The 22161-nt window shown below is 46.4% G+C and overlaps 6 protein-coding genes across 6 annotated transcripts; 5 read left to right on the top strand and 1 right to left on the bottom strand.

The window, feature by feature from the left end:
* Positions 1–760: 760 nt before the first annotated feature.
* N7484_000406 (taurine catabolism dioxygenase TauD) lies at positions 761–2212 on the top strand (the record flags this gene model as incomplete). Its single annotated transcript, XM_057110827.1, has 4 exons — positions 761–1075; positions 1137–1405; positions 1509–1769; positions 1834–2212. The coding sequence occupies 4 exons, from the start codon at positions 761–763 to the stop codon at positions 2210–2212; spliced, it is 1224 nt and encodes a 407-aa protein (XP_056978053.1).
* Positions 2213–2963: 751 nt separating this feature from the next.
* N7484_000405 (NAD(P)-dependent oxidoreductase) lies at positions 2964–4090 on the top strand (the record flags this gene model as incomplete). Its single annotated transcript, XM_057110826.1, has 4 exons — positions 2964–3020; positions 3073–3421; positions 3482–3822; positions 3890–4090. 4 exons carry the CDS (start codon positions 2964–2966, stop codon positions 4088–4090), a joined length of 948 nt encoding a protein of 315 aa, XP_056978052.1.
* A 636-nt stretch (positions 4091–4726) lies between these two features.
* Positions 4727–6119, top strand: N7484_000404 (uncharacterized protein; the record flags this gene model as incomplete). Its single annotated transcript, XM_057110825.1, has 3 exons — positions 4727–5297; positions 5356–5555; positions 5610–6119. The coding sequence occupies 3 exons, from the start codon at positions 4727–4729 to the stop codon at positions 6117–6119; spliced, it is 1281 nt and encodes a 426-aa protein (XP_056978051.1).
* A 657-nt stretch (positions 6120–6776) lies between these two features.
* Positions 6777–7499, top strand: N7484_000403 (B3/B4 domain-containing protein; the record flags this gene model as incomplete). The annotated part of the gene is made up of 1 exon (XM_057110824.1): positions 6777–7499. The coding sequence occupies one exon, from the start codon at positions 6777–6779 to the stop codon at positions 7497–7499; it is 723 nt and encodes a 240-aa protein (XP_056978050.1).
* A 5472-nt stretch (positions 7500–12971) lies between these two features.
* On the top strand, positions 12972–14769 carry N7484_000402 (sugar porter family MFS transporter; the record flags this gene model as incomplete). The annotated part of the gene is made up of 4 exons (XM_057110823.1): positions 12972–13160; positions 13218–13954; positions 14009–14411; positions 14476–14769. The coding sequence occupies 4 exons, from the start codon at positions 12972–12974 to the stop codon at positions 14767–14769; spliced, it is 1623 nt and encodes a 540-aa protein (XP_056978049.1).
* A 1904-nt stretch (positions 14770–16673) lies between these two features.
* On the bottom strand, positions 16674–17675 carry N7484_000401 (uncharacterized protein; the record flags this gene model as incomplete). The annotated part of the gene is made up of 2 exons (XM_057110822.1): positions 16674–17548; positions 17606–17675. 2 exons carry the CDS (start codon positions 17673–17675, stop codon positions 16674–16676), a joined length of 945 nt encoding a protein of 314 aa, XP_056978048.1.
* Positions 17676–22161: the final 4486 nt, after the last annotated feature.

Raw genomic sequence — 22161 nt, 5'->3', positions numbered from 1 at the left:
TTGGGTGACTGTTGCCTTCAAGGATAGGGGTTTCGTTCCCGTTGAGGGCAAAACTCAGAATATACACATGGCTATGACCTCGGCCTGGTTTCGAGATTCACAGCCCCGGGATTAATTACTAGCCCTTCGCGTAAGGCGCCACATGACGTGGATTTTCATCTTGCATATCCCACTTTAAGTGGCTAGAGATAAGGGACTGTATTCAAAATTTCTTTCTAATTAAAACCTTATATCAGGTGAGCAACTTTTATGGCCCCAAACAAAATCAGGGTCTGCTAAGTTGTCTCCTGTGGGGCTGTGCCTGCCAGCATGCCCTGATTTCAAATTTTCCGGATTCTATTACCCTCTCCCAACCATCAAATCAAGTCGCACGGCCCAAGATATTTCCTCCTTCCCCAGCGGCCAAAGGCAATGATCTTCCATTTTCTGAAACCAAACTCAAAGATCTGAGATGAATTTCCTTTTCAGGCAGGCTCCAGGAGTTTTCAAACCAGGAACTGAACAGTGTGATGACCGACCGGCCATACTAAGCTTTTGTATGTAGCCTCCCTGCAGGAAGTTATCTTGCCCGTGCGGTCCAGAATATCCATTGCTTCAATCGAACTTGACAGACAACAAAGCTTGATGGTTTCCATGGGAATGGGTAGACTTTGTAAGTCTCCAGATGGGTATAAGTTGAGGACTCCGGACGGGGTTGTAAGGTTCAGAAGAACATCAAATTCATTGACTTTGACGACTATCTTCCTTACAAAACTTTATCATGTCTGCCCAGTTAGATGTTGCCCCCGGGTTCCGCGGCATGCCTCAAGGCCTTCCTCGCGTTCTTCCAATAGACCGCAAGCTATTTCCCGATGGACTACGCACGAGTGGTCAGCACCCCCCGGTTCCAGATCAACTGCGCGCATTTGAGGAGTTCCCACGCGAGATTAGTGGGCCGACAGTCTGGACTCCACAGGAAATGATCGACCACCCGGAGCAGTGGATCCATCACTGGACGGAAAATGAGCTTCAGCAGCTTTTGGAAGCAGTGGAAAACTTCATTGCCTCGGGAACTCCGCTCGTCAATATCAGCAAGGTAACGACCCACACTCGCCGGAGATCGATTATGTGGTTGCTAATCGGTATGATAATGTTAGTGTAACTTTCGAATGCCGAAGTTCGAGCCTGAGCTGCAGAGAATCCGCGATGATATCTTGAATGGCCGTGGTTTCATTGTCTTTCGAGGCTTGCCTATCGATAAGTGGGGAAGATATAAATCTGCCGTCGCCACAATGGGAATATCGGTTCATTTCGGATATCTGCTGTCGCAGAACAAGCTGGGGCTTATCTTGGGCCATGTGACGAATCAAGGAGCTGACTATCACAATCGTCTCCATACAATCAAAATTTCAGCTACTAATGCCCCGTGAGTACTCTGCACCTGTGAATGATTCTTCTATTTTCTTCTTTTACATCTGACTGCGTGAGGTCTTAATATACCCATTCAATCTCTCATTAACTGTGTGCAGGCAATTCTTCCATACAGATGAGACGGACATTGTGGGTCTTCTTTTCTGCGCGCCAGGAGAAACAGGAGGTGCATCTGGCTGCGCATCCGCCCACACAGTTTGGAATGCCCTCGTGAAGGAGCGACCAGACGTAGCCAAGACCTTGGCTTCTAACATCTGGTACGTGGATCGCAAGGGTGAGGTGACAGATGGTCAAGAGCCCTGGTTCAGGAACCCCGTCTTCATGAAGGAACCCGGTGGCAAGGAGCGTGTCTACGTCAAGTGAGTTTTCAACATTGACTATCATTTTCCTGTGCTATTCTCTAACAGCGCCTCAAAATAATAGATGGGATCCATATTTTGTCAAGTCATTGTCTCGTTTCAGTGATCAGGGACTGATTCCACCTCTCTCCCATGAACAGCTTGAAGCCATGAAGGTTCTTGAAGAGACTTGTCAGCGTCATGGACTCATTTACGACTGTGAGATGGGTGATATGCAATTCGTATCTTGCTGCCAGACTTTCCATTCCCGTACTGGATTTACCGATGCTGCACCCCCCAAGCCGCAAAGGTACTTATTGCGGACTTGGGTCGGTACTCCCGAACAGGAAGGTGGCTGGTGCCTTCCTTTTCATGACAGTTTCTATCCCAAAAGGGGTGGAATTCAAGTCGACAGTACCCCTCCTGTGGCTGAACCTCTTATTACCACAGGTGGCACAGATTAGATGCTTTGCTGATCTACTTTGGTAATCTATTGTCGCAAGCAATTAATGAATGATCGGATTCTTTCACATACGCATGCATCTTTAAGTCGTCCGGGGATGATTCATGGATTCATGGGGACTAGATATCACACTCCTTTGTGCTATGCTGAATTTTCATGTTTTGTTATCTGCAATCCAATCACTCCTTTAATCAATATTCATTTAAAGCTCATAAGTCAATAATTTTGTATCACATATGCTCTTCGCATGTGTGAAGTTCATTTCTTTGGCCTTTCTTCATGTCCTTAGTCTTTGCCATTTAGTTCTGTCGCAGCACTACCATATAGCTCTCCAGAGGTCTCCTACTCTCTGCGAGCGGGTGGACTGAGTGATTTGTAGTATATGTAGTGTGCAGGGAATTATGTTGTTCAGATGATGCAAGGTTGGCCCCGCACATTGGAAAATTCCAAGGCAGCCAGAGTTCCAAAAATGTTGTATACACAGGGTTTCAATCTATTCTTCATCTTTTTTTCCAAGACCCAGAATTCCACCGCAAAAGGTTTCAGAATAGCTAGAAGAGACTGTAGCGCATATTTTCCGATCATCACAGAATCAAGATTTCCGCTCCAAAGTAATATGCGAGGTACTGTATTTGTCAAACACCTTATATCAAATCCTTCTTTGGATATAAAAACCTTGTCCCCGCACCCTGAAAACTTTCAAAGCCTTGAAAATTCGACCATTACAATCAACCAGACAGCCACACTACACAATGCAAGTTGAACAAGACAGTCATATATCATTCATTGGCCTTGGCAACATGGGCCGGGTACGTCTTGAATTCCTGGTAAAAACGCTCCTTTAAACTAATATTTGTATAGGGAATGTGCCGCAACCTAGTTTGCAATCATCTATGGACTCCTCAGAGAGTCAACAAGATGCCACTTACCGTTTTTAATCGCACGATTTCTCGAGCAGAAGCCCTCCAAGCTGAGATGCCTGATGGTAGTGTTCAAATCGCTAGTTCCATTCACGAGGCTGTGAAATGCTCCGATATCATTATTACTTGCTTAAGCGATGATGACGCGGTCCAGCAAGTGCTTGATGAAGCATTAGGGAGTACACCTGTGGGCAAGTTATTCGTGGAATGCTCCACTATTCATCCACTTAGAACACAGGCCTTATGCAATCAAGTCTTACAAGCGAATGCTCGCTTCGTTGCTTGCCCGGGTGAGATAAGGCTTTCCCTCTCCCTTTCAAGTTTTATGTATTGATCTAAGTTTGTGACAGTTTTCGGAGCACCCGATCGTGCCGATAAAGGACAGCTAGTCGGTGTTGTAGCCGGCCCACGGTCGGATATTGACTACGTCAAGCCTTGGTTTGATGGGGTAATAGGGAGAGCAGTCATTGATCTGGGTAATCATCCAACCCAGCTGGCCACCACGTTGAAAGTCATTGGCAATTCATTCATCTTCAATATGGTTGAGGCTGTGGCAGAAGGCCATGTGTTGGCTGAAAAAACCGGTCTAGGGGGCGATGCGCTGCACGAGTACTTGACACTGTTCTTTCCGGGGGTGTATGCGTCATATTCTTCAAGAATCATGAAGGGGGATTACTGGAACCGGGAGGAGGTAAGTCTTGATGAAATCAATACCTACGTGTAGGAATGTTCACTTACGCAGAAGAACTTTCTGGCAGCCACTGTTCCTTGCAAGCTTAGCCAGAAAGGATGCTAGACATGCGATGAGCCTCGCGCAGGCTGTGGGTACACTACTGCCCGCGCTGGAGATAGCCGATCGCAATCTGGCTAAGGTGGTTGAGCGGAAGGGCGATAAAGGCGATTACGTGGGCATCTATGGCGTGCTGCGACAGGAAGCAGGGCTAAAGTACGAGAACTGAGGCCACTAGGGCGAAGAGGATGACATGTAGCCTTTTGAATGGGATTCATGACGGACGGGTATTAAGATAGACAGAGGCATACAAGTCTGTTTGGCATCATTGAATATTTCAGAGACTTTCACGCACTACTACAAACAGATGCCGTTTACTCTGATAAATGATTCCAACCAAACGGTGTTGGATCCGGGTAGCTACAAAGTGGACCTTCCTTTCCAAGATCATAGATCGCTTTTAGCTCGGTGGCTATTTGGATTGAGAGCAGATCTAACGAGCACTCAAGATCGATGTTTAAGTCTTCATTTATTTCATCTGGTTTCCATTTGGTTTAGTGGATTATTCATCCATGACGTTGCTTGGCATCTGGGCCGTGCGGCCTTTTTGCTCTTTGTTGGAACGCCCCTGTGCGATGCATGGATAATTCCTTGTTTTCTCTGATCGACAACCTCGTCGAGGTTTTCCAACCATCAGATCATTGCAAGTCTATTTATTGCAGTTCCCCGTGCTGCAAGGTTGACGACAATGAAGTTCTTACTTTTTTCACCCTTCCCTGTGTGGCTATTATCGAAGTCAAAGCTTGTGATATATTAATTGAGGCACGTTAAGGAAAATTGAACGTCTGCTCTACCGGAGGCAAATATGACAACTGATGTGGATTCTACCTCCGAAATTGGAAGGGAAACTGATAAAAGCAACTCATCGGCAGAAACAGCGACTCTAGCTCCGCCTCCAGATGGCGGTTTTCATGCCTGGGCCCAGGTGGTATCGGGCCATTTGGTTGTCGCTCTCACATGGGGCTACGCTTCCAGCTTTGGAGTATTTCAGAATCACTATGAGGTGACTCTCCCTCAAACAGCCTCCGATATTTCATGGATAGGCGGATTCCAAGTATTTTGTCTGTTGTTTATGTCCATGCTGTCTGGTCGCGCGACGGATGCTGGCCTCGCGCGGCTGGTGGTAGGCGCCGGAGCAGTCTTTCTGCTGCTAGGCACTTTCATGACGAGTCTAGCCACAACTTATTGGCAGGTCTTTCTTGCGCAGGGTCTCTGTATTGGGATTGGACAAGGTCTCATGTGGTTACCTAGCGTGACTTTGATTTCAACGTATTTTGTGCGGCTGAGAGTTTTAGCTGTTACAGCTGCGGCGACAGGTACGAGTACAGGAGGAATCATTTTTCCAGCAATGATTCAGTATCTGACTCCGCAAATTGGTCGGTTCATATACATTCACAATATTGTAGGTGTTTTTAGCTAATTTGGTTATTGCAGGCTTTCCGTGGGCGGTTCGTTGTATGGGATTTGTGGTCCTGGTTATGGTCGTCCTTATCCTTGCGCTGCTACGTCCTCGATTGCCTCCTCGAAAATCAGGTCCGCTGATTGAATGGGGAGCTTTTAAAGAACCAGCTTATATGCTCTTCACGCTTGGAGTGTTCCTTCTTTATTGGACCCTTTACTTCGCTTTTTTTTACGTATGTTGTCAACCTGTTCTTCATATCGGGTTCTGGACACTGAAAAATTATTAGATTCAAGTTTACGCAACTGAGAATTTGCACTTATCTCAGATAGATGGCGTCAATCTGATTATCGTCATTAATGCATGCGGTATTCCAATTCGTGCACCTTGCGGCTACCTGGCTGACCGGTACATCGGCCCACTGAATTGTTTAATTCCTTGGGTAGCCCTATGCGGCATTTTGATGTTCTGCTGGATCGCTGTTGATACAGTTGCTGGTCTATATGTCTTTGCCGTTTTCTTCGGTCTGGCGTCAGCAGCCGCCATGGCTTTGTTTGCTGGCACTGTCCCCTCGTTGACAAAAGATTTGGACAAAATTGGAACTCGTGTTGGAATGGCGCTGACGTTGATGAGTTTTGGACCGTTGACTGGACCTTCTGTCGCTGGAGCATTAATCACTTCTACCGACAGTTACCTCGCGGCACAGATCTGGGCTGGAGTGGCTTTAATTGTTGGCGTGTTGGCCCTTGGCACGGCGCGCATCATCATATCGGGACCTGCTATTCGCGCGAAACTATAGAAATGGCCTAGAGGCTCATAAAAAGAAGTAATCTTGACAAAGAAACCACATAACCACAATCTACCCCAGTCGCCTTATTTGTCCATGAAAAGCTTCGTATTGCTTGCTTTAGGCACTGATAATGATTCTGGGAGTGAGAAATACTTTGACTATTCATTTTGCTGTCTGCTCTATGCGAGTGTAAAATTCTGCTACTGATGACTTCTCTACGGAGTAGCTTAAAATGGAAGTTGTTTGGTGTGGGGCTCTATCCGCTGGGCCCGCCTGACCCACTTCTCTCGCGTGAGTGGTCGTGTCGATGCTAAGATCTAAATATCTTGATTTTCAGAGAGGCGGCGAAAATCTTTTTTTTCTAATGCCTCCTCTCTTCTCAGCCTCTCTCTCGTTTGATTGGGGCGTCTTTCCGCCTGGGCCAACAAACAAATACTGATTGGCTGACTGGCGTGAAGCAACCAAAGATTCGTTATGGGTAACCCTCTCTCCTGTCATTAGTGCAACCGGACACTTGCCGCCCCGCAGCTTCATATATGTATCGATAGAACCCCAAAATTCTGTTGATGTGCGACCACAGTCCCAAATTCTCTCCGCTTGTTTCATCATCTCAGCTTGAATTCGCACCAACTCACACACCTTCAGTCCCTTATCACATCGCTGACAATGGGCGAGACACTCTCGGCACAGAAGCTGCTGGAGGCTGCGCGAGTAGTTCCAGAGATTTATGAGCTACGTCCGGATTATCGAGCTCTCCTGATGGTGGTTGAGGGTATTCCTGCGGGTCCTAGCGATGACTTCAGTGAAAACCTTCTACAGGAGGCTGAATCTTCTATCAAAGACCTGCTCTTGAAACATCCCATCACCGAGTTTCCACATATCGCCGCATGGAGGGATGCTTACAAGGCTTTTGGAGCTAAGCCTAATAAGACACGCAACAGCCTAGAGGCATTGACACGCCGTGCAGAGCAAGGCCTACCGCGTGTAAACCGGTTGACGGACATTTACAATGCTATTTCCGTCAAGCATCAAATTCCACTGGGCGGCGAAGATCTCGATAAATACGATGGATCGCCGTTTCTGATCCGCGCAACTGGGCAGGAATCATTCCAGACATTCTACGGTGGGGAGCCACAAACCGAGCTCGCAGCACCTGGCGAGCCTATATGGTGTGACGATACTGGCATCACTTGCCGCCGCTGGAACTGGCGACAGGGCCCGCGGACAGCATTGACTGATGACAGCACACGTGTTTTGTTTATCTTGGATGCATTGGAGCCGCTTTCTGACGTTGCTTTGGTTCAAGCTGCCGACGAGCTTGCCTCGGCATTGAAACGCTTATCCCCGGAGGTGAAAACGACGTACCGAATTATTGGTCCTTCCGCTTGAGCTCACGCAGTCATGTATTTATTTGCATCATGAATTTGCGGTCTAAGCTTTCTAGTCATTATGACATGGAGACGAAAATGGGAGAGCAATACATGTTATACCTTTGGAGTAAGGGCCAGCTGCGGAAAAGGGCTGGCTATTGCGATATGAAATAGAGGGGGGCAGTAGAAGTGTTTTTTTTACCTTTTTCGCGTGAAATGGTAACTTGATATGAATTTTCGATTTATACTCTCCCCGTTTTGTCATTATCTTCAAAAAATGAAAAGAACGAATATAGATCTTTAAGACAGGCGCATGCTTGTCAGGCTGATTACTTGAACACGGTTTTGGTATCGGGAACTTAGTGAGAGGTTATTCTTTAACATCAATGTTCATGTCCTGATTAGGACTAGTACCTTCCTTCCTGCACTACTTAGGCTTCAACTTCCGTAAATCCTCTTCTTCCATCCTTGCCGCCCCTCCATAATACTACATACGTATCCTTGTGCTTCGTGTTGGTCCCTGCTATTCAGCTCGTAGAATCAGATGCTCAGAATCGCAGCCAATGCTTGTGAAGCCCTGTGTAAGCTCAACATACGGGCGACCTACCTAGTAACATAACCCTGTAAAAGGAAGGAAGCCATTGCGACATTTTAGCGGTAAGAATTGCCGTATATCACTCTAGATTCTCTGTTGAGATGATTTCCAAAGTTCACTAATATTTGGGAATAGTTGATTTGGATATCAATTTCACTGATCATAGATCAACCATACAGACTTTTCGTTGGTCAACTTCTGAACTTCATTGAGATAATCTCCTACGGTCTTGGCATCCTCTCCAGGATAGTAGTCTTAGACATTCTTCGTATGTAGAGGTGCCATTTACGTGCGCAGAACTTAGTATCTATCCATATACGGCATGAGGTAAGAACAGTCTTTCGTCAATAGCCCAATCAATTGGCATTGGCTATAATGAACAGCGATCAAGAGATAGGAAAGAATTCATAGTCCCAACAAGCTCAATAGAGCAGCAAATAACGCCCCGAGTTTACACCAGATCGCCATCAGGTGCATTTCAAACAGCAGGTCGGTGTAGAAGATGGCTTCATCTAGGCTATACACAATTCGATCATCTTGTAATATTGCGTTAGGTTTAAATCATCTGAAAATGGTAGGAACTTACATCAAACTTTCCACAAAAAGCTTTTATTCTATGTTGTAAAACTAGCTCTGTTAATGACCGCTTGGTGGACTCTCTACAGCAGCCAAAGCCCCAGTCATTTTCATGGCCAATAGAGAACCCTTGTTGCCCTAACCAACTTGGATTCGCGTCATCGTTTTAAAAAAATTGATCGTAGTGCGTGGATGTGCCCTTTGCAACTAACAATAGAAAAACCCCTTAATGTCACGCCGCAAAGGTTCACCACCACTTGTTGTCCTGGCAGGCGATATCCAACGACTATGTTTGCAACAACCTTCTCTCCACTCACTAGCTCGAAGCCAGTGATAACGGTCTGCGAGCCTTGATGCAGAATGGACACTGCCAAGCTGACAACCGAATCTTGTAATGGAACCGATTGGAGAAGAGGAACATGTTTAGACCCGCAGTTACCACAACCCCCTTTAGAATCCCTTTGCTGCCATTTCCTGTCGCACGTAAATCCAACATAGAACTTCTTCCAGCGCAGCTCATAAGTCAGGTCATCATATAAAGCAATCTGCTCATGGGAGGCTTGGGTCATGGAGTATCTGTGTCTTACCCAACGAAATCTCCCCCATATATGTTGCAAGTTCCAAAGAATCTGGAGGGTTTCGCGGGCGCGTGGACGTAAGATGTTGTTTTTGATCATAAGGCTTATGTCAGCTGTGTAGCGGTATATAAATCGCCAGTCTTTCTTTAGACCATCTTGTGGATTATTCACAAGATACGCGAGGAAGCCTCTGTCTTGCGCCATTTGAAATCTTGACTTCCAGAATAATTGAATATCGAAGACCGTTGCCATTGATCGCGATGCACTGCGAAGACTCAGAAAATCAATAGTGGCAAGATATATAGCAATTTCTATCCTGATCTCCATCGGCAGAAATTGAAAACAATCTGTTGAATATCCAGATGTTCGTTGAGAGCCTTCTATTTCTTTCTGTAGACTTGGAGGATCATCCATGAAGCCTGCGGGTATTGGAACCATGGGGGTTCCCATGGGACTTAAATTTTCTTGACTACCTATTTACAAAACATCGTATTAGAATTTGAGATCCGCTTCTCAAGTCACAAGGTTTGAAACATACCCTCGTATAAAAAGTGAGTACGGCATATTTCTTCACCAACTACCCAAAGCCTATCAAGATCGATTTTTTCCCCTTCGAAATGTCAAAGTAAAAGTGAGTAACAATGCTGATGGAACATAAGGAATCTAGTAGGACTGAGCCTGACCATCATAAAACAAGGCCCCTGAGCCTGATAATCATATCCGCCATTGTTTGCAGTGGACTCTTCAATGGCATATCTCATCCAGTTCTTCTTTACATTAGAATATGATAGCCTTGCTCCCGTTTCTGCCAGATCAACCGTGAAGGATTAGAGGGGCTACCTAAACATCGGCAATGTTTCTCATATACACTCACTAACGCGATTTTCCGACCATCCGTGTGGTATCCGTACTCCGCAGCATATATAAAGATAGCGTCGATCTCCTAGGTTCCAAGTATGACTGGTATTCATTTCGCGCTGTAGAAACAGTGAATGTGGGCTGTTCGGTTGTTTGGTATCCGTGTTGTCGTTCAGACGATATGTATAGTGTATAAACAATTTCGCAAGCTTCGTGAGGAAAGGCCTATTAGATATATAACATATGACGACGTCACCCAGGTTAGGGGGTCATCTTGACATCAACTACCAAGTCAAACTTAAGCGTGAACTACCAGTGAATTCATCCTGATGATTTTATGTGTAGTCCAGGGGATTCTATGACAATCTTGAAAAGTAGCACTTGAAGAGTTTTCGTGTACTGTACATCGTGTACATATAATACGGTAGTTTGTGTTGATGCAAAAGCGTCAAAAAGGACTAGAGACTCGCACTCTGCGAGAAAAGGAGAAGGAAACCACCAATAGTGGTGGGTCAGGAAATCGGAGTGAGGGAAACGCAAATCGTATTGTGTGTGTGTGTGGGGTGTGTGTGTGTGATGAGTGAAGAGCAGAAGGCAAAACACAACAAACAAGAGACAAGCACTGATCTTGGCAACAAACGAGAGGCGTCTATCACCTGGCCTCTCAACAATTCTTCTTGTTGGGATCATCTATGCCTAGGAGAATAAGATAAACTTTAATTCCAAGACGTCTGCAAGGATTACAGGCACGTGCGAACCCAAGGAATTATCTACATAATATGTGCTATCTTAGAAAGTATTCAAGCAGAGCGGGCAGCACTGGTCAGTTGCGTGATCGCACTTCCGACGTGTAAAGCGGGAAAATTCCATTAAGTTCAGGTTTCGCGGATTTTTGACAGGCGATATTCTCACCAGGGTCTTCCAGCAGGGCAGGCGAATGTCGTGAGCGGGATAAGTCTGTGTCCCAGTAGGGTAGGAGCGCGAGGATAGACGCATATCCGGTGTCTTAGATGGTGAAAAGCTTGAATGCTTAGTCATGGAAACTTTTGCTTGATCTTGACCTGGTGGAAAGGAGTCCGAACGGAATATACGGAAATGAAGCTCAAGGAGCCAGGATGGAAAGCTACTAACCCTAATATGGACATCAACGGTTGCCGATATTCTTGTCGATCATACACTAGAAATGGTTCATCACACAGTGGCCCTTATTGATCCTTCAATTTATCTATCATTATCTCAAAAATTCTGTCAGAATGCGAATTTCCCGCCGTGGTATCTTGAATTCATTCGCTCGAATAAGAAAACACAAAAAATGACAAGGGACGCTGACGGGGGGTGGGTTTGGTGACTTGTCTCGCGTAAGCGCACTTCCTTCAGCGTGGCGTTTACGTCGCATGTTATTCTAGATTTGCCTTTGGTTCGAAAGCCCGAGAGTTTGGGCTTACTGTTTCAGTACTGCGCAATCTCTGAATGAAACAGTAGTGAGCGAAAGTAGATAAAAAGTCGTTTTTCTTTAATGAAATATTAGAGCTATTAGTGTCGACAGCAGTATCTTGGACGCCTTCTTGACTGCATAATCACAAAGCGGTAGACTGGGATCATTTATTTGGTCTCATAATTATTCCACATGTGAAAGAAATGGAAAAGCAAAACTCGGCTCATAACTGACGCTCGCTCTGCCTGGTGGAGAAAACGGAGAAGGTAGAACTCTATCTAGTGAAACCTTTCATTTCACCAATTACTATCGCTGTTGGGCACATCAGCTTGCGGACTCTACACCCGACGAAGCACGGAAGGCAATTACGAGGTACCAAGCCGCGACAAGACTCTTGGCCGTCTTGGATGCCGATATTAGTCCGCGCGCAAACCTTCTCGTGTCGGATACTGCATCCACACTGGAGGGCCATGGTGCATAGGGCAAGGTCCAATAGTGGGGATTCGCGGGAGTTGAGACTCCCCACGGCTATTCTTTCCCCACCAAACGCACCCCATGATGCCAGCCAAACAGAACCTCGGGGTCCAGCCCGAATCGGGTTCTGGGTCTGCGGGGAAACAGATGCTGATTGGTTGACAGGCTCTGTCAACCACGCCACCGAGAGGTGTTTGGCTTTTCCTTCTTTCCTTCCATTGCTTCCAATCCTAGTGCTTGTGCGACGATGTTCGGCAGTACGCGATTTCTTGGTCAAAAGGTTTCACACTCAGCCCCATTCCGAGTCGCTTGAGCCAAACGTGAACAGTGATGTGAAGAACTTGATTATTGCTCCCACTAGGAAGCGTTTCTTGGGGGAGTCCCCAAATTTCAAATGAGTGCGGCTTCATTTCTCAATCGCATGATAAAATCTCTTGGCGGATCTATTCCACCACTTGATGTCGGTCGGGCCCGAGCCAAGAGCCAACCAACCCACCCGCGGAAATTTGACTATCCCAGTTCCCTGGCCCGCATGACATGACTCCTTTCTTTGGAGGTAACATGGCCGCCTGCATTATGCTCGATTGGAATTAGCGATGATACGACCCTAGCGCATTTCTTCATATCGGAAGGGTCCAGGAGCCATGGCCCAACCAAAACTCGCGTCTAGCCGAGTGGCCGAAGGCCTTGACCGTGACCCATCGTGCCGACAGTGGCCAAAAACTGTAGTCGATTTCGGTCTAGGGTTGCATTAGACCGTGCTGAGGCTTTGACTTTTCTACCCCATGCTATTTTTGACTTTGAGAGGATCCCTGACAGGCATTTGTCCGCATGTTATAAAGCTTCATCCTTTCCCCCCTTTTGTCTAATGCTCGTTTCTTCTGCCGACATCAGTTTCGTGTTTACTTTCTCGCGGACCTTTTTATTGGTCTTCACAACCTATCACGCTTGTATCTACCAGACAATTCCACTCCAATGCCCGGTGGTGTAAGCACTGCCGCCGGAGGCGGCATCGATGCCTTGCGCGTCGAGGCTCCGGTCACCCTCAAGACTTACTTGATGTGTGCATTCGCTGCCTTTGGCGGTATTTTCTTCGGATATGATTCGGGATACATCAGCGGTGTTATCGGCATGGACTACTTTATCTCGACCTTCGAGCATCTGGTAATTGCACTTTCAATATAGAGTATATCGGAAAACACATGCTTATATCTCAAATAGAGCAAAGAAAACACCCCTTCCGCCCTTTTCGTCATTCCCTCGTGGAAGAAGTCCCTCATCGTCTCCATTCTCTCCGCCGGTACATTCCTTGGCGCACTGATTGCTGGTGATCTCGCAGACTGGTATGGCCGTCGGACAACCATTATCTCTGGCTGCGCTATATTTATTGTCGGTGTGGTTCTCCAAACTGCCTCCAGCAGCTTAGGTCTTCTGGTCGCTGGTCGTCTCATTGCTGGGTTTGGTGTTGGCTTTGTGTCGGCAATCATCATTCTCTATATGTCTGAGATTGCGCCCCGCAAAGTGCGTGGTACTATCGTCTCGGGTTATCAGTTTTGCGTCACTATCGGCCTTATGCTTGCATCCTGTGTCGATTATGCTACTGAGGGGCGCAATGATTCCGGCTCGTACCGCATTCCTATTGCCCTTCAGCTCCTTTGGGCTATCATCCTTGCCAGTGGTCTCTTCTTCCTCCCTGAATCCCCTCGTTTCTTTATCCGCAATGGCAACAAAGAGAAGGCCCGTGAGGTTCTGGCTCGCGTTCGCGGCCAACCTATCGATTCCGAGTACATCACGCTCGAGTTGACTGAGATTGACGCCAATTTCCAGTACGAGCAGCAGGTTATTCCTGATGGAGGCTACTTTGCTAGCTGGAAGAACTGCTTCACTGGAAGTCTTTTTAAGGCCAACAGCAACATTCGACGCACTATCCTTGGTACTTCTCTACAAATGATGCAACAGTAATTCAACCTTCTCCCAAATTTACCAACGTCATATCTCTAATGCTCTTTTAGGTGGACTGGTGTTAATTTCGTGTTCTACTTTGGAACTACCTTTTTCACGCAACTAGGAACGATTTCGGACCCATTTTTGATTAGTATGATCACAACTATTGTGAACGTGTGCTCAACGCCAATTTCCTTCTACATTATTGAGAAATTTGGTCGTCGCACTATTCTTCTATGGGGTGCGCTAGGCATGGTCATCTGTCAGTTCATTGTTGCTATCATTGGTGTCACCGATGGACAGAACAACCATGCGGTCAGCGCTATGATTGCATTCATTTGTATCTATGTCTTCTTCTTCGCCATCACCTGGGGTCCTGGTGCTTGGGTTGTGATCGGCGAGATCTTCCCTCTGCCCATCCGTTCTCGTGGTGTTGCCCTGTCCACTGCTTCCAACTGGCTCTGGAACTGCGTACGTATCTGCTGATTCTGTTCTGCATGACTACGCTTTAGACGATTGCTGACTCTCTTCGCAGATAATCGCCGTGATCACCCCATACTTGGTTGATGGTGATAAGGCTAACTTGGGCCCTAAGGTCTTCTTCCTCTGGGGTTCCCTGTGTGCCTGTTGCTTTGTGTACACCTACTTCTTGATCCCTGAGACCAAGGGCCTGTCCCTAGAGCAGGTCGATAAGATGATGGAAGAGACCAACCCCCGTACCTCGGCAGGATGGAAGCCCCACTCCACCTTCGCCGACGAGATGGGTCTCACGACTCATATCGACGAGAAAGCTGGCGTCGCTCCTGCAGTCTCTCAGGTGGAAGTCTAGATCATGTGCTTCATTTGATTCTGGACTAAGCTCGAAATAAGCTAGACGGGGTGCTAGCTTAGGTTATCGAGGAAGATAGTAGTAGAAATTTAATGGCATTTAATATGTATTCTTGAGTTTGACTACTGGTGTGACCTGTAATTTATTGATAATATGTATGGAAACGGAGCGAGAGTAAATAATGTTATCATGGTAGGTTTGCAATTTATCTATCTGGACATGAGAAAAGTTTGTGAACATACCGGACTCCCTTTGACGATTGTTGACTTCCTTTTTCAGATTTAGTGCTCACCCTCTCGCCGCTTTTACTCACTAGTAGATCTAAGCACGGCCTCCGGCTCAGTGAGTCTTACGTAAGCCTTGCTCAGGCCCGGCTCACTGGGCATGAGTAAGGCTTACGTATTGATCTTGCTATCCAAGACGAGAGGCCCTGGAAAGAAGCTATGCCTGGATTGAACATTTTGATATCTGATACAGGTCACCTTTCTCAAAAGCTTGGGTGCCTGAGCCTTACTCTCCGTCAGTTGAAACTGGAAAGTGTGTCTCTAGCGCCGGATTTTCTATTCCCGCTAGATCAGACTGGCTGCCCGCTGCCTAGTTCCGCAAATTTGCACTGGCCTCATCTTGAGACTGTAGATATTGGTGAAGTTCCACCAAGAATTCCTTCAGGTGCGTTCTATACTCTCGGACGAGTTATCTACTTTCATCTCCCTGGGCCTGGATGGACGAATGATGATATTAATAGATTTTACAATCCAAATTTCCAAGAGAAATGAACTAACTATTCAAATTATGTAGGCCAATGGCTTGTTCACCCTACTACTGAGGAGCAAGAGGAGCTCGACGCAATAGAAGCCTGGGAAGAAATCATTTGTGATTATGAGGAAGGTCTCGTGTGCCGCGAAATTCTCGACTCCAACCATTTCAATAGGGTCCTTATTTCTATAGGCTACGCCGCTCGAAATATGCCCCGTTTAGTATCGATGCTATACGACCTCAACTATTCTTATAAATTTCGATTCAACTTCAAAACCCAAGACCAAAATAGCGATGCTGAGTGGTATCTTGAATCACGGTATCGACCAACGAAACAGGTTGCAGATGCATGGGGTTGTCCATTGGTCGAATTAGATGCAGAACTGGAGCTTTGGGACCACAAGACTCTTGTGGCAACTATTCCACAGTGGCCTCCAAAATAGCTACACTACCCGCGAAAAAGTCTGTCAAATTCTAGTTTTCTACCCCACACCCATCAAATACAAGTATCCACGAAATAATACCTCACCACCATACTTAATTCAATATATGTAAATATATGCATTTTCATTCCAGATGTTGAGAAGAGTGAGAATTTGGCCCCGGGCTTGTACTGATTTATTTTGCTTTTTCTTTTCTAGGAAGAAACATTGCACTGTCTAAAGAAGATCTGGAAATGATCGGTCAAGATTCGATAGAGCTTGCGGATGGTAGCGGGTATATGTCAACTTTGGAGGTTTTCAATCAAATCCACTACGGGACCACGTCAGCAGGCTTGCTTTTCGCCAACCCATGCGTACCAAAACCTTCAAGGCGTCTCGATTAGATGAGGATACGCTTACAAGGTGGAGTCTTTATATAGATGTACGCGGTGTAGCACATAGGCAAGCTGTGGTACGTACAATGGCTAATATATTCCTACGGCTACCGGTACCGACGTCGTCAGGTAAGAATTGGGTGCATGAGTATGGTGAGGGTACCCGGACTACTCAAACACGCTTTTCATGTCGCTATAATTATTGGCGCTCATTACAAGAAGACCCATGTATACTACGTAAGTGATTTCTTTTCTCCCTGTCGATACATATGATTATCTTTGATTTTCCTCCCTTTGTAGTCTTTTCGTACAGGAAGCCTTGGTGCTGAATTCAACGCCCTTCAAAATCGTTTAGGACATCCTCAGTCCAGTCCCACAACTTTTCTGCAAGAGTCCCCTTGCCACTCTTTGCCTCCCTCCCTAGCCCTCCATCTCCCAATTTTCCAACAGGGAGATAAAAGCATCCATTCACAAGTTCCTCTTTGGGCCTTGTCGCTGCCCAAAGCTGACTATAAGCGCCCTCATGTGGCTGTACCATAACCCACCAGAATGCCAAATACATGATAATCCTGTTCTTCAAACTCATCCCGTCGAACAATCCGGTCTCCACGACTCCAGGATGCACAGATACGCAGCTCAAGTGCGGATACCGCTTGGCCAACTCACGCGCATACAGCAGGTTAGCCAACTTGGCTTGTCCGTACCGCTGCCAAGGTCCGCCAAATGAAAAGCTTTGCCCCGTGCGAAGGCGATCAAATTGTATACCACCACTGGGATGGAGGCCCCAGGCTGTTGAAGAGAGAATGATGATGCGCCCATCGCCGCCCTCACTTGCGGTCCTTTCCAAGAGTGGGAGAAGTTTGCGAATCAAAAGCGCATGACCAAGATGGTTCGTCGCAAATTGAATCTCGTAGCCATCTTTCGATGTAGCTGGGGGCCTCGTCATGATTCCTGCGTTGCACATCAGAGTATCCAGCCGTGGACTTGGTTTCTGTGCTAGGAACTGTTCGGCTGCTCTTTGGACCGAGGAAAGGGAGGACAAATCACACTCTATAAATGTCATTTTTGTGACTTTGCTGGCCTTGGTATTTTGGAATTGTTTTATGATGCTTTCCGCGCTCTTTGTATTTCGGCCGCTGATGTATATGTGAGCTGGATTATGTTTGGCGAGTTCTCGCGCAGAGTATGCACTCAATCCTCCAGTGCCTGATGGATTCAATTAGCTCATTATGAACGGAAATAATTTTGTGGGGGACTTTCAACCTCCGGTGATGAAAATAGACCGCCCTGCAAGGTCCGGGATATCCAATTCTGGGTTGTATTTGAGAGGCATCGTTGTGGTTGTCCAATGATGTGGCTCAACGTTGGGAACGCAATGATTAGGTATCGACTTTAGGTGTTGGTGCGAATACTTTCAACCAAAAAGATCTGTAAATTCCTTGGTATAAATAGTCGGCCCTGACGCGGCTAATCGGGTAGATATTCATGCCACTATCTGTTTGATGGTTCTCAGATTCCCGGTTCTTTGACCCCGAGATGGGGCCGGTTGAATAAGCAGTGGAGGAATCCCGACGAGTTGTTCCGACTCCACACTTCAAAAAGGAAATGGTGTTGCCTCAGGACCAATCAACGGGTATGAGATTCCCCATCAGTGCCGGAAACGAGTGAGTAAATACATCATGTCATTTGCAGCTCTCCGGTACTAAGATCTTGAATAGGAACCTCTGGATTTTTATATGAATATACATGCCCCCGAAGGCTATGTTACCGGGCCCTCATCAGGCCACCACAAGCACTTAAATTAATTGCATAAAAATTAAATGAGCTTTATTGTGAGCTAAGACCAGTGCTAGAATTCGTAATCTTGGTCATAGTGACTGCGGATAGTCCAAGTACGTAGAGTCCCGTGGCAGTGAGAAAAGGCATCCCGATCCAGTTGCCCCCCAATATCATGCCCCATTTGAAGGTATAAGCCAGTAAGGGCCCGGCAAAAATAATTCCAGCAGACGTCACAGTCGCGATACAGGCGTAAGCCGTGCCCAAAAGATTAGGGTCTACCAATGAGGTAATCAAACTTCTTGCGGTGATATGTAAAGATCCCCCAAGGGCGAAAACTATTAGTCCGACCACAAAGGTGCCAGACGACGTGGCGGAGAAGATGATAATCGCACCTCCTATATGAAGCGCAGTACTGACCTGAGTCAGTCGTTTATCCCTAAGTGCTGGGTTATACCGCTTCGATAGAAGGAACTCCGATATTGCCGGAAGGATGACAAGAAGAGGAACGAAATTGACTGCCCCACGCAGTGATAGGAAATATGAAGTCTGTGACGTAACTTAAGCCAATGCTTTCTCAAGATAGGGATATCGAACTTACATGAGCAATCGTCCAGTGGAACTTATTTGGCCCGTATTGCAATATGAGTGGAATGGCTTGCTTGTCGAGAGATGAGGTGAAGAAGCAGATCAGTGCCTGACAGGGGTCAAAGATAACGAAATCCCGCGAGTAAAAGTGATTATATTCCCAGTCTTTCCCCTTCTCATTCACTCAACACAACTCCGCACGCATGATGAAGGATTCCACACCCACCTGCACTATAGCAGACAATAAATTTGGCCCCAAAATTCATTGTCTAGGAATTTTCGACTTCACACTTCTCTTCGGACAGGCTATTTTATCGCTATTGCCATCCCTCCTCCTGCTTATTGTCGCAACCCCTCGGATTTTCTATCTGTTAAAGAAGGATAACAAAATAAAAACCAGGGGCATTGACTGGCTTATTTGTGGAAAGCTAGTATGTTACGGGTCCAGAGTGATCTACCATCAAAATTTAATATCAAATAGGCTGTCATCGGATACTATGCTGCAACGCAGTTTGCACTCGTCGTTCTGTACAGTTCGCCGATCGCCGATCGCTGATCGCACGCGTTTTTCCATCGCAGCTTCTTGCATTTCCCTTTGTGGTGCTCTAGTCATAGCACTTATCTCCTACCTTGACCATCATCGGTCCGAACGGCCCTCGCTCGTTCTCGCTATTTACCTGCTCTTGACGACTCTGTTTGATATTTGCCAAGCGCGGACATTGTGGTTACGAAATGGCCACGGATCTCTTCCCACTACCTTTACGGCAGGTGTGGCGATGAAGGCGATGGCCCTCGGGCTGGAGAGCGTAGAAAAGAAAGCGCTTTTACAAGATCCATACCGACTTTATCCCCCAGAAGCTCTAGGTGGTATCATAAACCGGAGTGTATTCTGGTGGCTGAACTCACTTCTCCTCAGCGGGTCATCGAAGATACTCCGCCAGGAAGATTTATTTCCTCTTGACCCCGAATTAAACACAAATTCTTTCTTGGATAAATTCCGGGAGGCTTGGTCTTCCTGTGACAAAACTCGGGATTATGCCCTGATCCAAACCACCTTTCAAACCTTCCGCAAGCCACTTTTGCTGATTCTACACCCGCGCATATGTCTCATTGGCTTCACCACTTCACAGCCCCTTCTCATCAACCGCACCATCTCCTTACTATCAGAAGCAGATAGTCAAGCCAAAACAGATACCGGTAGGGCGTTAATTGGAGCGATCGCGTTGATATATCTGGGCATCGCACTCAGTACGGCTCTATATAAGCACCTAATCTATCGCTGTATTGTTATGATTCGAGGGGGGCCTCACCAGCTTGGTTTACGATGTTACTTTACAGCTCGAAAGTTCTCGGCTCACCGATGCTGCCTCTGTGACTCATATGAGCATCGACATTGACCAAATCGCGCAAGGGATGATGAATTTCGACGTGCTATGGGCGGCACCGATTGAGGTCGGACTCGCGATATTTATTCTATGGAGGGAAATCGGCTTTGCATGCTTCCCTCCTGTGGGCATCGCTCTAGGTTGCACATTGGCTGCTTTCATATTGGGGAAAATGTCGAAAAAAGCTCAAAGACAGTGGGTAGACGCAGTTCAAAAGCGAATCACCGCAACTTATTTAATGCTTCAAAACATCAAAAGGAGTCTGGATGTCAGGTCTTTCTACCACTATGGCTGCTATGATGGACCAAGGTAGGATTGTGGAGTATGGAGTGCCTGACCAACCTTTGAATTCCAAGGATGGTATATTCATGGAGCTTTGGAAGTCACAGCATTGAACTAGAGACGGTGTGAGCAGTGTACTTAGCGGAGTCAAGACTCGCCTAGATGACAATGGACAATCGTGGAGGAGAATGTAAACAATTAAGATGGCTCTACAGTATCTGGCCAAATAACTTACGAACTTTCCATCACTCGCTAACATTTATCTCTATAGTAACTGTAAAATAAACTGTCATCAACGGCATAAAATCCAACGATCTGTGTTGTAGTTGGCCATAGGGGGTAATTGGTTATTCGAAACGGACTAACTAGCCATGCAAGAGAGCTTTGTTTTCGTAAGTTATTTGGCCAGATACTGTATATGGCTGATCTGAGTAGGTGGGCCTACGCAACTGGCACACGTTGTGATGGTCCTCAACGTAGCCAAGCATCCCTCCAGAGAATCTGCAGACCAGTATTTCCCCTAGACAGGTGTGCCTTGACAAAGTCATCCGAATTCCCCAGCAACCCGCAGGATCCTCGCATAGAAGTGAATCATGGTGGGTAGCGAGCTTGCGGATGAGCACACGAAAGAAGCAGCCAAAGAACTATTGTATATCGGTCACTATAAAGAGGGGAATACTTGATAGTATGTAGCACGCTCTACTAACATTTAAATCGATCATATTAGGCAAAACCCCATTACAACCAAATCTTGCCCTCGGAGATGCACAGGTATTTTCCTGTTTTGGGAGTATAATAGCTAGGCGAAATCCGGAAAATAATAGTTTTAGGTAGAATTCTCCAAGACTAAATCTTGAGGAGAAGACCGAAACCCACTTTTTCCCCTAAGGATCGGAAACGTAGGAGCTTTATTTTCCCATTACGTTTGAGTAGAGTGGTAACGTTAAATCTGCCAAAGAATGGAGTCTTTGAATGTTCTTTGAGTTCTCATTTTACCAGACTTCTCCGCTATCTTTTATTATGGAACGTCACATGATGGTTTTCTTGTTTTGTTGTTCTGTTTGCATCCACGTCTCAATCTCATGCCTATTTTCCCTCTCCTGCCTATTTTCTTCTCTATCTTCTACGTCTGCGAATCTCCTGAGAAGACCCGGATCTGCTCATCTTTACCACATAGCCTTGATCATCTGACATAATATCTTGACAGTGGTAATCAATCGCCCTGCCAATCTCAGATAATATGAGTGCTAACGCGGTCAGCATGCTGACAGTTTTCAGCCAGATTGGGTCGAAACAACCGCGAGAGACCCAAATCCGGGCGTCATATCGCGTTCCAGCTCCTCGGAATTGTCCAGATTGAGCCTTTGATACGGGTCAAACACGCATGTGTGCAACGACCGATCGCTGTTCTCCAATTTCGTGGAACTGAACACATAATTCAAAGTTGGAGACACTAGAGCGCCGGCTCTGGGTAGATCGATCTCATTCCAAACTACTGAAGGAAATACCCGTTTCGACCCTTATGACGTCGCAAATTCCCCGTCATCCCATGGTGCTGTATAAGAGAACGGTCGAAAAACGGTGGAGAACAGCCATCCAGGGTCCATCTCAGGGCCAGCCAATCTTCAATTGGCTCACCAAATTACTCACAATCTACCATGAAGGTGTTCTCGAGGAAATTTCCGTTGTTCAGACTAATGATTGTGCACCACTGGATTTTATGGACGCCGTACGCCATATCAGCCCTATCTGGCATAACCGAGTCTATCACGAGCTTATATCCAAGAT

Source organism: Penicillium longicatenatum (genome assembly GCF_028827895.1).
Source record: "Penicillium longicatenatum strain IBT 33135 chromosome Unknown contig_11_segment0_segment0, whole genome shotgun sequence".
Lineage (NCBI taxonomy): Eukaryota > Fungi > Ascomycota > Eurotiomycetes > Eurotiales > Aspergillaceae > Penicillium > Penicillium longicatenatum.
This window is presented reverse-complemented; position numbering and strand designations above follow the sequence as displayed.